This window comes from Lissotriton vulgaris, chromosome 5, assembly GCF_964263255.1.
Source record: "Lissotriton vulgaris chromosome 5, aLisVul1.2, whole genome shotgun sequence".
Lineage (NCBI taxonomy): Eukaryota > Metazoa > Chordata > Amphibia > Caudata > Salamandridae > Lissotriton > Lissotriton vulgaris.
In genome coordinates, this window is record NC_141693.1 from 277,670,298 (window position 1) to 277,687,097 (window position 16,800).

Sequence of the window (16,800 nt, forward strand, 5' to 3'; positions counted from 1 at the left end):
TTCTTTTACAAAATAATACATTTGGTAGCAGTTTGTTACTTAATGCCCAAACAATGCCGTAGTTTTCTTCTAGTGGTGCTACAGTACCACTTCGCAGGTACTCAAAAAGAACGTAGTTCAAGTTCTTTGTCAGATAACATTTTCTGCAGCGGTATATGACCTTAGAAGGTGTTATAATTAATCAGAACTAGTGAAGAATGCTGTTCTGCTACATATGACTCATTTCACAGCAAATGGATTTTGGTTGTGCAGCATAGACCTGCAGATGGCTACACACTTTGACTTTGCAACTTGACCGTGCATATGTTCTGTTTGAGCAGTTAAAAAAGTAAATTTTGGTAAATTAGGTGATTATCATTTAACTTACCTCCTGCTTATAGAAATAAATATATGCTGTTGAATTTGAATTAAACTGGGAGAGACCTTTGAAGTATTATTTAGCAATATCTGCAATTTCATACTCTATTACGCTATAACATTTTATAAAGTTAAAGCATATTATTGCACGCATCTCTTTTTAAGGTTACTAATTAATTGATACATTCTACAACAGGTTAGGGGTAACGCTAAAGTATAAAAAATTGTGTGCTGCATTGTATTCAGGGTTGAAAAAAATCATGGCACATCTTTTCAGTAGTCCTAAAGCAAGGTGGTATTTACTTAATTAAAATTGACTGGTAAGAAATTAAACTACTGCTGTACATATTTCTTTACCTATTGATATTTTAACACATTTTTTGGTTGCGCTCAATTGAGAGGGAGTTTGATTTTACTTGTGACAGAAAAGGGAATGTGTTTTCCCTTATTTTATGCAGTTATGTTTGAACCTCGTTGGAATGAAATTTTTTATGTAGAGCCATTGAACGATTTGAATTTATATGCCTGGGTTTGACTGGTAATGCAAAGTCATTTCGTCTTTTTGGTATACTTTATTGATGTGCTGCAACAGCAGGCTCTTAGGATTGCATCCACTGCATAGCTAGTATCTCTTCTTTTTCTAGGTTCTGAGAGCATGAAGACTGGTAGAAGATTATGAATTAATAGTTTTTACGGTGATTACAGACCGTTTTATTGGTTTAGACGACCTCGTGTCCTCGCCACCCCCACCCCAGAAGGGTACTATGTACAGAGAAATTGTGATTTGGGTTCTTTCTCTTCAGCCTTTGGCTTTCATGCTTTTTTTATCTGTTTTCATTATTTGACTTTGCTTGGATAGAATGTCAATGAAGGGCATGGCATTTTGTGAATGGTTACCGTGTCCAATTCGTGTTCCCATTAGATTTCAGTACGGGGACGTAGCCCATTTGTTTAAACTGTGAATGTATACTTTTTGTAATTAACTTGATGGCACAATATTTTAATTGATGGTTTAGGGCTTTTTTGTTTAGGAAGTGTGTAATGTTTGGTTCCCTTTGGATGTAATAAAGACAGTGCTGCTCAGTAATCATCCTTCTACGCCCATCTGTTTACTTTGCTGACTTGATAACACATTTACAGATTCTTTTTTTTGTTCAGACATACAAATGCGCACACAGGGTTTCTTAAGGATGCGACAAAAATACTGCCACTTTTGTCAAAAGTATTTAATGCAAAATATTGGTCAATGTCTTGCTGCAAAATTATAAACCTCTTTTGGATTATTTTTGTCTCAGTGGTTTTTCTGAGAAAATACATCTCTCTAACCATTCAGTATTTTTGTGGCATATAAATTATATTAGAATGATGCATTTTATTGTTTTTCTGCAATGATACCATACCTTGATGGGCACTGTTCTGTAAAGAAATATCCATTTCCACCTAAGGGCTACAGATTACTCCTGTTTTTTCTTTTGTTAGGCTCCAGCACATGTGGCAGTAATCTCTTGTCTGGGCCCCCGATATATATAAGTAGATTTTTAGTTAACACCAAGAAATCAAAAACTGGAAGGCAGAGATGACTGTGTAGATGTACTGTGTAGTTAATCATAAGTACTGACCATTATATAGTCTGGGAGACTACATGAACATCAAGTCTATTGAAGGGCAGGTGGTGGTCAGGCATGCAGACCACCTATACCTAAGCAGATTCCATTGTATGGCAGTCCTGCACCAATCACTGGCACAAGCTGTGCTTTCTAAGTGATCCCGCTCCGATTCCTCGCATATTGGCGCAGCTGCAATGGCTTAACAGTGAGGACTGAGTAGAGGAGGGATAATTGCAGGGGGTAGCAGCCTATAACTTACAAGACATGTGTGGGGTACGACTTAGGTTAGCAATCCTCCACGCACTACCTCTCCCTCACCAGTGCCTACTTTTGCATTCTGTCTCAACGGGATTCAATGGCAGCAAAAGGAAGGTCTGGCACATTGATCATCCCTACATGAGCAGTGTGGTTAAGTGACCAGGTAGGGAGCGGTAGTTCAAATGCAAACAGATAACAAATACCTACTTCGAGTGGCGCTGCAAGTCTGGCGTGGTATTGGGGCAGCAGATCACTACTGTTAAAGACTGATTGGCAAGACAGGCCACGTCTGTCATAGTGGCGATTCAGCAAGGAGTCACTGTTTGGACAACTTTGGGGAGGACAAGCCTAGTAGCTGATATTACTACGCTGGGATAGAGCTTGTAAAACGGGTGGGACAGTAATAGTAATCTGGTCTGAGTTATCTCACTAGCTGTGGGCTGGAGATGCCTAATGGCAGGGCCAGCTAGCATGTCAAGAAATGGGGTTACCTATAAATGACACAGCACTTGCAGCCCATGCCGGTTTTTGGCCGGCTAACAAGTATTCGCAAAGGTAGAGCCTTAAGCCTACCCTTCGGCGGGGCGGTCACCCCACCAGAAGTATTGATTATTCTGAGGTAGTAGAGGTCCTGAGCCATAATTAATTATCGGCAGTTGCTAAAGAATGGTGACTGAAGTTTTGAATAATGTCGGCCGCTTGCGATCAAGCAGTGTTTTAACAAACGTAAATAGGCGGCAGAGTGGCTGGTGCGCATGTGTTAATTGTGTGCTATGGTCTGCGGTGGTCGGTTGTGGTGCGGTCCACTTGTGCGAGCTCGGCGTTGGGTGGGCCCCATACGCCTGTCTCCATCACTGCATGTTTACGCTCACTGTGCAGTGCGAAGCATAGTGCCCCCGTCCACCGTGTTCTGTCGCACTCCCCACACTATCCGTGCTGCCTTGTGGTGGCTGGCTGGCCGGCCGTGCTCCAGTCCCTCGCGTTGCCGGTCACAGTCCCCCTGGCCAGGCCCCGTCTCCTCTGCACACTAGCTTGGTATGCTGTGCGAGGCTCTGTACTGGGCTTTATTTACGGAAACAGCAGGCTGGAGATTGATTGCCTGGCTGGGCTCGCTGTGGATGAGGCAGGCTGAAGGAGGAGGAGGAGGGGGGTCACAGCACATGCTCAGTGCTGTCAGACTGAGGGGGAAGTTTCTGCGCTGAGCGTGAAAGCTTAGGTCACAGCACAGGCTCGGGAGAGCTCTCCGAGGGCTTGCAGCCTGCATGTGCCACCATTTTGAGTTGTTGGACTCGAAAAAGGAGAGTTTTGGCAGTGTGTCCTGTCGACGGAGCCCGCGGGAGCCATGGATGACCCGTTCAGCCCCTGCAGGTAGGCGGCTGCTTGGCCGCACCTCAACGCCTCTGCGTTTCGGTTCTATTTACGTCTTCGGGAGGGTTTCATGTAACACTGTCTCGTGCAGATGCTGCTGCCGCTTTCGTAGACCTGGTGATTCCGTGCTGATGTGCGCAGTTATGCCCCGTAGCCAGCAGAGCCCTTCTCGGTCCGCTCTCCGTTCTTGCGCAACTACAGACATCCATTTCGCGATGTGCGCACCGCGCAGAACAGATCGCTCGCTGCCTGTCGCAGCTTCGTGCCTGCGCTCTTCAGAGAAGATTCGTTCGTGGGGACTGGGCTGGGAGCTCCAGTAACACGAGCGCAGCGCATTGGCTTCTCCGTTCGTTCCTACAAGGCAGGGCGCCACAGATTCCCCGCTCGTTATCCCATAGCGGTCTGTATTCCCCGCTCGTTATCCCATAGCGGTCTGTCCTGCCTCCTCTTCCCGCCGCTTCATAGCCTTGCACTTGAGCGAGGCAGCGCCGCAGCACAGACCTCCAGCGTGCCGAGGTACATGCCGATGTGGCCAGCAGGAAATGTTTGGGCCTGCAGGGACGGTATTTAGATAATGTTTTCGGGAGGGCTGGAGAAACGCAGCCATTGGCTGCTTCCACGGTGGGTGGGTCTTGTCTTGATTGAGGGCCGTGGATCTCGGGGTTAATCGTGGGAGTTGCAAGGATTTAGGTTTCTAGTGTCTGGCATCGGAAGGGAAATTATGCAACCCCAATACAGGTTTGTTTATTATCAGTGTTATTGGGTGGAAACCCTTAACGAACCCCCCACCCCCATCTAATTCCCGCCCCCTTCGAGTTGGCCGAATCCCAAAGGAATGTTTTTGAAACCGTACGCATGGAATTGGGCTACTGTGGAGCCCTGGCTGGGGATGCTATTTAAAACCAGGCTTCCGTGTTGATGTCTTGGGATCAAGTGCCTGGGCCTCTTCGGGTTCTGGCTGAGTTGCCATGGAGATAGGTTTGAAATATTCATTTTGCTGTTTATGAGCGGGGTTTACTGCTTGATCTGACAACCTATGCTACCAGCTGTTCTTAACTGTGCCCTTTAATTTTTTTTCACTTGTTTAGCAAAAAGTCCGAAGCTATTATGAAGAGAAATTTTGAATGGTTTTCCTGGAAAATCGTATAGCGGCAATCCGTGTACCCAATGTAGCGTCAGTTTTTACCACATATGAATGTTCTCTCTAAAATGTATATTTTTTCATCATGTCTGACTCCCAAAATCGTGTCGGCTCGGAGCTGATGGCTCCGAGCTGATAGCTCGGTCCCTTTATAACCTCGGAGACCTCATCGTTCCAGATATTGCTAGTGCCTCTTCCACGTAAACAAAACACACGTATTAAGTCACAGTCTGCAAAAAAAGTCAGTCTGTTCTCGGAGCGTTACTTAATTGCACAATTCGAGTATGCCAAATAGAGTACTAGAGGCCAAACATTTAATTCGCACAGTAGATTTGATAGTCTCAACTTCATCATTTAACATTTCACTTCTGAAACTGAACATTCACACATTTTCAAAGTCAACTCAACTTGTGTAAAATACTTCCCCCCTGCCTTTAAGGCACCTTGATGGTCCTAGAGGAACACTGCAACAGTATTTGTTTATGGGCTCTTAACATTATTCTGTGCCGTCTGGTGATGAAGAATGATATAGACAAATCCACTGTGGTGCTAGAGATACCAGTCTGATGTAGCTTCTGGTCCAGTGTTGAATGTTTTGCATGCATCGATGAGGATTTTCAATATTGTTGGAAAGATCTGATTTGTATCCTAAATTAGTGATGTAGGTAGCAGGCCCATCCTTATGTTGTTGGAGTTTTGTCAACTAGGAGTGCCTGGCTAATCGGTGGTAGTTTGCTACGGTTGGTTAAGTTCCTTTTTTGTTTCAAATTGTTTAACATTGGAGAGGAAGTAGGTTCATTCTAAAGTCTCAAATGACTTGGGTTGATCCCAGGGCCAACATTTTGATGTTAGCGGATGGGAGATTGGGCAAAGACGAGCCTTATTGTGTCTGTGGTTTAAGTGATTTGGACCCTCCTTTGGACTGAAGAGTACTTTTGGCCCACGCCTCGGGGTGCAGTTGGGTCAGCTCCAACCTGCCATTCTCCAATGTGTTCACTGTCTTTGGGGAGACCTCCTTGTGTGCATGGCACTGGACAAATGTTCAAAGTGCAGTGTTCTGAATGTATGGTATAGCTGGGCTCACAATCACAGTTTGTGCTTAGCCATATGTTTTTGTGGCAGTTGTGCATGGAGGAACATAGCTCTTCCAAAGGGTTCAGTCAACCTGTTATGCTTGCCCTTCAACAGTGGTTTGGCATCTAATTGCTTATTGAACGAAAACGGGTCTTTAGACACTGACTACTACCTTAATTGCTTTTTGTCTGTTTACACAGGCTTGTTCACTTTGTGATAGGTAGGCCCTTAGAAAAAGACCCATATTTAGGTCACTCTTGCTATTTATTTTCCAGTGCTTGGGGGAAGGTGGAGGAGTTATTGGGTAGGGGGTATAAAGAAGTAGTGGAGGAAGCTTTGCTGGATGGTTGGAAGTTATGATAACACTGACTGACCTTTAGTGGTATTAGCGCATACCTACTTTCTAGTCCTTGGTGTTTACTTTCTAACCCTGAGTGATTCTTCAAAGTCCTGCTAGTATGAGCCATATCAGCTCCCAAGATCTAATTGACTCCGTGCAAAGCTCCAATACTTATAAAGGTCAGATAGGGAGAGATGCCTCCGTCAAAAATATTTCTTTTGGAACAGGTTGTTTGCTGGTCCCCAAAGGTGCTGTCCCAAAGCTGGTGGCCATTAACTGTCCAAGCTTTTCCACCTGTGATGGAGTGATTGAACAAACCCCTTTCACATTAACCAATTGTTAATTAAAAATTGACATTTTGTTGAACTGTTCTTGGAGGAATTATTTTGTGTGCTTCATCAGCTCTGCCTAAGTTTTTTGAGGCAGCAATTCAGGTATGTTTAGGATTATTCATTTGTAGTTATAAAACAATTTAGAGAGGGTTCAGGTTGGTCTGAGACACCTCTACAGTGCTTTCTCTCAAGAGAGATCAGGTACAAACGTCAGGAAATTCTACATAAAGATGCAGTTTGATGGCTGTTGGGTAACAATTAGGCTGAGTCAGAAGACCAATCTCTTGAGGCTGTTTGTCTTTGATTCGTTTTGTTAAAGTTTTTTTGCAGCTGGAAGTTGGTGTGGTATAGTGTCCAGGCGTCAGTAGTAGTCATGGAGTGTTTTTATTCAGTATACGATGGGTTGAGGTTAACTGCATTTTTTGACTGGAGAGGCTAACTGATCTAGCTAACTTTAGTGATGTGGGTGGGAGGTCTTTGAGGTGGAATTTTGAGAATGGGTGCTCTTTTAGTGAGACACTTACTTCGGTCTGAATAGTTTGTATGAGGAGGTGTTACTGGTGATGGGTTATGGTTTCATTTGGTGTCCAGGTCATCCTAAAATTCTATAGTAGACTGTTGAGTAGTTTTATACATTTGTCAGTCACACCCTTTCGGTCACCGGGTTATACATCTTTTTTTTTTTGGTTATCCAAAAACATGCGCCAGCCTGAACAAACCACTGAGCTGCAACTTATAATAATTCATTATGTTAAGAACTGTAGCATTTAATATGGTGATTTCTAATGAATTTAAAATGTGTATGAAAAAAACCTGTGCGTTTTTGTCATACATGCATAAAAAAAGATTCAGTTAAGGGGTCTTGGCTATTTGTACAACTCTAAATTGTGATTCCCGGTGCTGTCTTAAGTCAGAAGGTGTTTCACAAGATGTGTATTTTATGGACGAGTGGGCGTACATTTAAAATCCAAAGATGGAGAGAAATTCAATTCAACACTTGCGTTGATTAAGAGGGTATCCCTACTTCACTGGCTGGGCCTATCGCCTGAAACAGCCCATGCCTGAGAGCACATCTCTCTCCCTTTTGTATTATGGGTGGGTCCCTGCTTGGAATTGCAGTTCTGCAGCCAATCCCCAGAAGGGATCCAGTAGAATGAGCTGCTGCTGGAAAGGGGACATTGTTAGGTAGAGCCTAGGCAGCGCGCATGCGCTGTCTGCAAGACCTGATGTAAACAGTATAAAGAGTGTTATCCCGCCTGCTGCTTGCCATTGGTCAACTCCTCCATTGCTCCTTTTTCCTGGTTCCTTATTGGTTTGTGCTCCTGATAAATCACTTCATTTGTATCGCAAGGAGCACTGGCCAACTACTGTCTTGTTAAGCTGTAAGTGTTTACTTGTTTCGTTTAGGGACTAGTTTTTAGGTTTTGACTAGCGATGCATGCGTACGAAGTACGCATGCGCTAGGAAAAATCTTATGCTCTGTGTGTGGAGTCGGGTAACAGCCGCCTCCTCCCATTGGCTAGCTCCATAAATGGAGGCTAACCATTAGGAGTTGGCTCTGTCCGTCAATCCCGGACCAGATTCGGGGGCGTTCCCGAGAATGTTTGGCTTTTGGCGACGTCACGCTACGTCAGCCAAAAGCCCTCGGGAACGCCCCCGAATCTGGTCCGGCATTGACTGCACCCGGAAGAAGTCCAGGTGAGTGCTTGCTTTTATTTGGCTGTTCCCACCCCCTCTCCTGCTCGCAGCGTCTCCGGCCCCCGTTCCCGCCCCCCTCCCGCTGGTGCCCGTGCTTTGCTCTACAATGCCCGTTCCCGCCCCCCTCCCGCTCTCCGTGTCTCTGGCCCCCGTTCCCGCTCTACAATGCCCGTTCCCGCCCCCCTCCCGCTCTCCGTGTCTCCGGCCCCCGCTCCTGCTCTACAATGCCCGTTCCCGCCCCCCTCCCGCTCTCCGTGTCTCCGGCCCCGTTCCTGCTCTACAAATGCCCGTTCCCGCCCCCCTCCCGCTCTCCGTGTCTCCGGCCCCCGTTCCTGCTCTACAATGCCCGTTCCCGCCCCCTCCCGCTCCCCTCCCGCTCTCCGTGTCTCTGGCCCCCGTTCCCGCCCCCCTCCCGCTGGTGCCCGTGCATAGCTGACATATAAAACCCTACAATGCCATGAACCGGTGCTCGTTATTCTATAAAAGCTAAAGATCAGTAAGAATCTTTCTTGAGCACTTATTAACTGCTGTTACCATCAAGCGCTTTAAGTCATTATTCCACAAGACTATTCAGCCCAAACACAAGAAATCACCTGTAACCAAATACACATCTTAACACAGTCCATATTGCTAACTGTGCTTGTGTAGTGAAACACCGACGGCTAGACTACTTTGTGTTTGCATTAAATGTCAAAGATCTTTCGTTCCTCCGTGCTTTTGGGAGTGCTCAGGTTTTCAGTGGTGGGCGCTTCTGTTTCTATTTAAAGTATATTCCTTGTGATTCGTTGTGTTATGCACGGCTCGGCGGTTTGATGCTGGTGGAGCTCTCCCACTTAGGTTGGTGGGAACGTGGGTGGTTGGCTGCACAGAGCAAGATAGATTTACAGTGAGTGGTTTGTTTGACAAAACCTTCTCTGCTCTGCGTTGCCTAATGTGTGGTTTATACGGGAATTCCCTGCTAGTCGGGAACACATGGGAACACATATCCTGTGTGTATATTTGTGTCTTTCTGTACTGCTGCCTGAGATGTACATGTACCTGTTTATTTCTGTGGAATGTTGTGCTGCTTTTGCTGGGCTGTGGCGCTTTGTGTGAGGAAAAACCCGCACCACTACTGCCTGTGCTTCGTGCGTTCTGAGGAAACTCGCCCTGCTAATGCCACCGTTTTCCATGTATTACTGACACTTGAGAAACCCAAAACCTTATTATTATATAAAACCCCGAAGCATTGTCTGCTCGGTTGCATTGTGCCTTCCCTTTCTTCTTTTGTATTGGGAATGGTTGTGGTGGGTGGGGGCTGCGGGTAGTTCTGTGTAAGCACCTTTTGTCATGGCCTCCATGTTTAATGATGCTATCTCTTGGGGTGTGAAAGGGCGCCAAGCCCCTCAGCGTTGAGGTGTGGTCTGACAATACTGGCAGCGGGTGGTGCCCGGCTCTGCACACTGAGGGGCTGGGACTCCGGCCTTGCATTTGAGCCCCTCTCCTGCAGTCACAGCGCACCCTATTGATGTGATGGCTGGTCTGGGTTTAGCCCCACTCCATGTGTGATGTCTGGGAGGTTTCAAGATTGTGCTAGATTCCGCCTGCTGTGTGTAATGTTTGTCCCCCAGAGAGGTGTCGGAGGGACTCCTCCCTCCGCATCCGTCCTTCGTCTTGAGGGGAAGCTGGAAACTCAGTCTTGCTTATTGTGCCCAACACGGGATTTAATATCACACGTTGTTGTGATGGGGGTTGCCCTCTGCTGATGGCTTAGCGGATTAACTTGGGTGGGGGATATAGACTGCTCCGATTTCATCGTTTTAGTTAAGTACGCTGTTTTGTGTACCACGGACAAATGCCTCTTGTGTCGAAGCGCTTTACAGTAGTATGGGGATGTCTTGTTTCAAAAGTAGCAAGGAATCCAAAGGTTAGCACTTTTAGGCTGCATAAAGAAACTGTTAGAGCAAAGAAATAATTGACGGAATACTGACAACGCAAACATTCTCCCCAGTCAAAAGATCTGGGTTAAATCCATCGTTCTTTTGCCCACTACGCCATCCCAGTTTGGACCCAGCCATATGCAAATCAGACTTGACCCTGTGCCTCATGGGAACAGTCCAGACCGAAATCCCAGGCCAAGTCCTCCCTGGACTGGAAACACGCATCCTAGGTCCGGTTTCAGGGTAGAAAAAAAGAAACTGGACATATAGTATTTATCGCCAGATGGTGATTTTATTAACGGCCTAAGAATCATGCCGTTAGAATGGGTACGGTCCTCGTTTTCTGTACTTGGGTACAGTGGAGTGCAGCGGTGTGTTTTAGGACCTGCTTAGCATAAAGAGTAGTGCCATCATGGGAACACGTAGGACTCTAAAACCCGCCAATCAGTATCCGTGTCATTGAAAGGGGGCGTGGACCTCTGCACTGTCTGACATGCCTCCGTGCCAGGCCAGGCCTGGTGGGCGTCTGAACCCATCTTGCAGAGAGGCGGGACACTATAGATCGGACCGTAATGGCGTATGGTGACCACGCCTGGCTGGGGAATATTTATTATTTATAGTCGAGGTTATGTATTGGGGAATATTGAGTATAAAACCCCAAGAAGGGTGGGCACCCTTCGCTGGTGGTGCACCGAACAGTTATGCATGGGAAAGGGGCACGTCTGCGCTGGTCTATCAGGCAGGCCCTGGTCTGTTCTCGTGCCATGTTTGCATAGTGCTCATACTGCGGCAGAAAGGCTCTGCACTGGTTTCTCAACCTAGCTTACTGGGAGCACTCTAGTCCAGCTTGCACTTGTCTTTCCGATCATACCTTGCTTAGCGGGCCGTCGGCACTGGTGCTTCTCGTTATATTTTACTTGAAGGGGTACGGCCCGGGGCGTAACAAGCCCCGGCGGGGCACACCACTTCAGGGGCCTCAGACCTTCAGGGAACCTATTCAGAGCACGGAGAATGAAAGTCTGAGAGATACGGGAACTCTGAGCCCCTTCATTTCGTTCTGCAGCGAGGCACCATGATTTTGCGTTGTGCCACTGGGGACGGCGGGCCTAACCAGCCCGCATTGCTCAGTCTGCACCGGTCTGTGCTCACACCTTGCTGGTAGGGCACCCTCACCCTTTCCAGCCAGGGCCTGTCCATGCGGCTGCAGACAGGTTGCTGACTCCGCTACCTGGTTGCTGCCGTGAGGTATCCGGCAGGCGTGTCCGCAGTGAAAGTGGGTGCCGTGTGTCGCACGCCGGGACCTGTCTTGCCCAGAGGTGGCACGTGGCGCAGGAATGCTCCCCCGATGACAGGCTCCTGCCCTGGGCCTGTCTGGACCCATTTTCTGCTGGTCGATGTGAACGGCAGCTCTCGGTATCGGCCCGGCCCTCCTCGGCGTGTCTGACTCTGCCTGGTCCGGTATGTGGCGGAGCCGGATAGAGGGAATCACACCAGGACTTACGTTTCTGCGCTGTGCCTTAACGGAGGTGTTTCTGTAGCTCGGATGTAGAATGTATGGACGCTGTACAGCTGAGCATTCCTACCCCTGGCTGCCAGTCCTTCCCTCTCTGCTGTTTCGCTGGCACACACGCCCCCCTCCCCACCTGGCCCTCTGCCTCCATCTGTCACCGGGGAGCTCTTCCCATGTGAGGTTGGATTCCCTGGCCCGTATCGGCGTAGGCCTCCACCGTGCAGCAGTAGTGCTGCCATTAATAGTCCGTTACTAAAGTCTCAGCGATTGTGAAAAATCCAAGCATCCTACCAAAAACGTCTAGCAAACTTACCGGGACGATTCAGCAGGAGAGCGGCAAAGGTGTGTCGTGTGTAGCTGCTGATGCCTTTTGAAAACAGTTGTGGTTGCACACCTTCACTCACAGACCGCATATTTCCCATCGGAATGGGTATTAAATCTGCATAGACACGCGGTTTTACTAGTAAACTGCATAGAAAATATAATCGGCGGATATTTGTCATGTGCGTCTGTCACCAAGTAAACTGCCTTGATTTATTTTAATCCTATTAAAATATTTGTTTTCATCACACTTCAGAATTGCAAAAAAAGTGTGCTTCGTTTGCTTTGTCCTAATTGCTGAGCTATTTTGAATCCTATGTATAGTCTATTTACATGATTTAAACGTTGTTGTGTGTTTGAAGGGAAACGCGGAAGGATATCCGTTTTTTAAGCTCGTGTACCCTAGCAAGATTGTCCTCTAAGTCACTTTTACAAATATCCTCTTTCTTTAAGTCAGAGAATTATATGTGAATACCAGTTTCTGAATTAGCAGAAGTTCGTCAGTAGTCATAGCATGACATTTGACCTTTGTCAAGAGGCAGCTTGCACACCGCCCATAAATTAACACCTTTCATCCATTTATCCATTTATCCATCCATCCTGTCCTTTCTGATTTGTGCGTTCGTGCAGGTAAAGGCAGCTTGGACTCCCTCCGGACTCTGAAGTACACTGCCTCTTGTCATGTTGTGGCTTTATTCAAAGCTTACCACAAGGTGGACAATAGTTTGAGAATGCGGCTTCTCTTTGGGGTATCTACGTGGCTGCGTTGCCTGGCTCCGCTTTGGGTTAGCAGTTGAGGCCCCGAGCGACTCTTAGTTGCGACATTAGTGTAGAGCGTCTGCCCCTGTTTCAGGTGCCCCAGCGCATGGGTCTTATCAGCAAGCCATTTTTTTTCTGTTGGCAAATCACTGGCGATGCCGTAGAACTGGTCAGGTTGCTTTCTTGGCTTTCCTCTGTCTATGGCTGCCTGGATCTAGGTAGAGGTCTGTACCCCATACATGACCTGGTCTGGCTGTTTTGCTGTGGCCAGCAGCGGTCTTCTGTTTGTCTGCACTCTGGCTAGCAGTGGCTTCGAGCGATTTCTGGTTTCCTGCGGTGTGGGTATCGGGGGCCCGTGCCTGGCCCTTGCCGTCCACACTAGTATGTGCTGTGCTCAGCCGGTATCCCTCGACTGTACTGTCATCCATACTAGACTCTGCATGGTAAGGGTAGCAAGACTCCCTTTGTGTTGACTCTGCTGGTTGCTGTGGTCGAGCAGTTGAGACTTGTTCAGAGGAGGTGTTTTTTCCAGATACAGAATAACACTTAAGATACTGTTGTTATTCTTTGTATCTTGCTGCGGTTTTGGTAGGTTCTTGGTTGTATGTACAGACTGTCCCCTCCCTGCCCTCCACCCAGCCTGCCCTCTCCCTGCCCTCTCCAAGCCTGTCCCCTCCCTGCTCTCTCCTAGCCTGTCCTCTCCCTGCCTGTTGTCGTGTCCCGGCGGCAGCAGTCAGCAGTGTGCACTGCGTCCCCGAAGTAACAGCCCTAAAGCAAGCAAGAAGTACGCCCCCCTCCCACCAATCCCTGTTGGGTAGTGGAAACTGTCCAAACTGGGGTGCAGACAGCCCCTCTCACCTTTCGGCCTGGTACCACTGCACCAGCCGCACTACTTCCCGAACTGACCGTTCTCCACTTCAGCCCCGTCTTAATTACAATTCATGCTTGTGACCCTTTTGCCTGCTTGTGCTTGTTTTCATGACCCTGTTGCCTGCTTGTGCCTCCGTGTGACCCTGTTGCCTGCTTGTGCCTCCGTGTGCCCCTGTTGCCTGCTTGTCCCTCCGTGTGCCCCTGTTGCCTGCTTGTGCCTCTGTGTGCCCCTGTTGCCTGCTTGTGCCTCCGTGTGCCCCTGTTGCCTGCTTGTGCTGTGTGGGTGTGTGTGGAGGGCTCTGTGTGGCTGTGTGTGTGGGGGGCTCTGTGTGGCTGTGTGTGTGGGGGGCTCTGTGTGGCTGTGTGTGTGGGGGGGCTCTGTGTGGGTGTGTGTGGGGGGGGGGGCTCTGTGTGTGTTTGTGTGTGTCATTTGCGAGAGATAAAGCTAGTGGCATTGTAAATGACAATGCCATTTATTTATGTTAAAAAAACATAAATAAAAATAATGTCAAGAGCAATGCCAATAGCTCTAACTTTAACAAAGGCAAAACCATTGTATTGTAAATGCTTGTTTTGTTTTGTGCTAGTACTATTCTATCCCCACAGTGCCTAGCATGGCACCATGTTTTATGTGTTTTTTTGTTTGTTTTTTTACATAACCATGGTGCCCTCTTTACGGGCGTCCATCCACATAACTTAAATGTGCACTGGCAATCCGCTCTATATTTTAGCATAGCGCTTGCTATTATTCTTTTTTAGTTGCTGTGAATGTGCGCCAAGCTTTTAGTACGGCGCCCGCTTTTATATTTACAACACTGGCACCACACTTTGAGCACAACTCCAGCGTTAATGTTTAACAAAGCAATAGCTTTAAGTCTAGCAAATGCGAGGCCTATTGCATTTCAAATGTTTTCCTTTTTGAAGCACTTCTGCTCTGATAAGTGTTTTCCAGTGGGAGGAGGGGGTGGCAGAGTAAACCCCCAAGCACTTCTGAAAGTGAAAGCAGTCAGTTAATTGGTGCTGACTGCTTTCACTTTTTTTCACTCTTACTCTTCAGAGACAAAAAAAGTTGAGGGCGGTCGGGAAGATCTAACCTTATATCGGGGCTTTAAGTGGGCCGGGTCTCACCGGTGCTGAGCACCTGCAGTTTTTTAAAGGTGGCCTCGAAACTGATCTCTATCGGGCTCTGTTTTGTGTCCTGGCACAGGCAGTCTATTTTTTTCCCCGGGCTGCAGTGAGTGAATGCACATCAATGTGTGCTTGCCCACACTGCTCACTTCTCACCAGTGGAGATGTTACAGCATGGCATCATGCCAGGTGAGCGTTGTAGGAGAAGGGAAATCCTTTAAAGAGTCATTTTCTCTCTGGATTTCCTTTCTCTTTTTGAAACTCAGGAGCAGCAACATTGTCCTGGTGTCGCCTTTTCAATATTATATACTAGCCATAGTTGCTGCTTATTTATCTTATGCAACTAACAAAGCAATAGTCTTGACATTGTAGGTATGATGTTACTTGTATCATATATCTGGATGCAATGACAGAAACGGCAAAATACAAGTCGTGATTACACACTGTGCTAAGGACAGATTACTAGCTTACGTGTTTTTAAGCCACACCCTTAATTACTTTGGCCATGCCCATTTGAGAGACACCCACGTTTTTACATCCCACTTAAAGCACTGCCTCACATTCTGAATTTCTTGTTTTAAATTGCATTTTAATTGAATTTTTGAAATCGTTGTACCACAAGGAATTTTTTGTTGGTGTGGTAGACACGCAAATGGTTTGTTTACTGAATTAAAAAGGTTAAAGGAAGCACAAAAAACTATCAACGAAGAATGTACTACATTCTTGATGAGCAGTTGCAGACGTCAACACTTTGATGTATTTGCTTCATCCATACAGAAATAAGACAAAAATTGCAATTGAGGCGGAAACGCCTCGATGGCATCCAAGGCTGACACCTATTGTCCACCAGGATGGTTCTGAGCCATTTACATGCACATTAGTGCAACAGAGGTACTGAGATCTTGTTTTGTGAGACGCTGTGGAAGTTGATTTGAATTATTCCTGTCTGTAAGGTTCCTTAAGGAACAGGGCAGTAGCAAATTAGTTTATAGTCAATTAAACAGGTAGCATTGGAACTGCCAGGCACTCTACTAACTCAGTCTGTATTGGTTCTAGGGTCTGAAACAGTGGGATGTGTTGAGCAGCTCGTATAACGTGGAGATCTTGTACCATAATCAGGAGGGAGCAGTGGAAAGCAATGGGAAATTGAGCACAATGAAGATGTAGCAGTGATCCGAGTCTAGAGAGTAAATCACTCAGTATCTTGACCTGCCAGTTGGGGGTGATAGCAAGTTTAGTTTGTATGCTCTCATAAGCATGGCAGGATGTTTTAATTTCACATTGTGGTTGACGCGTTGGTGTTAAATAATTTATTTTCACCATGTATGATTGGGATGCTCAATAGGAGCGCAGTGAATAATCAGAATTGGTCTTTTACAGGAATTGGAGTTCTGGTGCTTGATCTGAAATGCCACCTTTGATGTGTGATCTAGCTTATTGCTTGGCGTTTTTGTATGATGGAGCAATGTATGAGAGTTGTTTGAACAAAAATAATTAAAGTGAGTTGATTCTGAGACTCATATTTGAGGTAATGGGACCCACGCCATAATTTGTCTCTGTAGATAAAAGCTGGATTTGTCTCATTGCTTCACTAAAAACCATTGTCTTATAATTGTGGAATACAACTAGAGGTCTTGCAGCCTTGAAACCCAATAGCGTATTCATGGACAGAGTACAATTTTTTGTACCTACGCATAGGCAAGATCAGCAAACTATGTCTAGATTTTTCAATCCTTGCTCGCGATACTCATAAGTGTCCCGATTCCACATTTAACCATGTCCCGTTCTCAGCACTATCTTCTTGCAGGTGATGTTGATTGCGCTGTTTGGCAATGCAGGTTGTGGAGCATTGTTTTGTGCCGATCATTCTTTACCTGCCACTCATTTGAGAGCCGTTCCTGTGCGCATCTTGACCTAGGGAGCATTTTGGTAATCGTCCGTTAGGAGACAAGAAGTAATGGCACCATATGCTGGTTGTGAGGTTTTGAGTCCTGCTTCACCAACAAGTCTGATTAGAATTTAATCAGACATCCGTGTTTCTTTAACTTCGAGGTCTGTAATGTCTTTTGTTGCTATAGCACTGTTCAGCCATAGGAGTAATTGAAAAGTGTGTTTAGC

General features: G+C 46.7%; 1 protein-coding gene across 13 annotated transcripts in view; it reads left to right on the forward strand.

Annotated features, from left to right (window-relative positions):
* The window catches only part of RERE (arginine-glutamic acid dipeptide repeats), a 1,284,697-nt gene that overhangs the window by 710,042 nt on the left and 557,855 nt on the right, over positions 1–16,800 (forward strand). For 3 of the 13 annotated variants that reach the window (XM_086921417.1, XM_086921418.1, XM_086921419.1), the window contains exon 1: positions 3,438–3,590. The exons of the other annotated variants lie outside the window; for them this stretch is intronic. In XM_086921417.1, coding sequence (XP_086777543.1) covers positions 3,565–3,590 — 26 coding nt within the window. In that variant the 5' untranslated portion in view covers positions 3,438–3,564. Of the gene's footprint in view, positions 1–3,437; positions 3,591–16,800 lie in introns of those variants that run through there. 13 annotated transcript variants of the gene reach the window in all.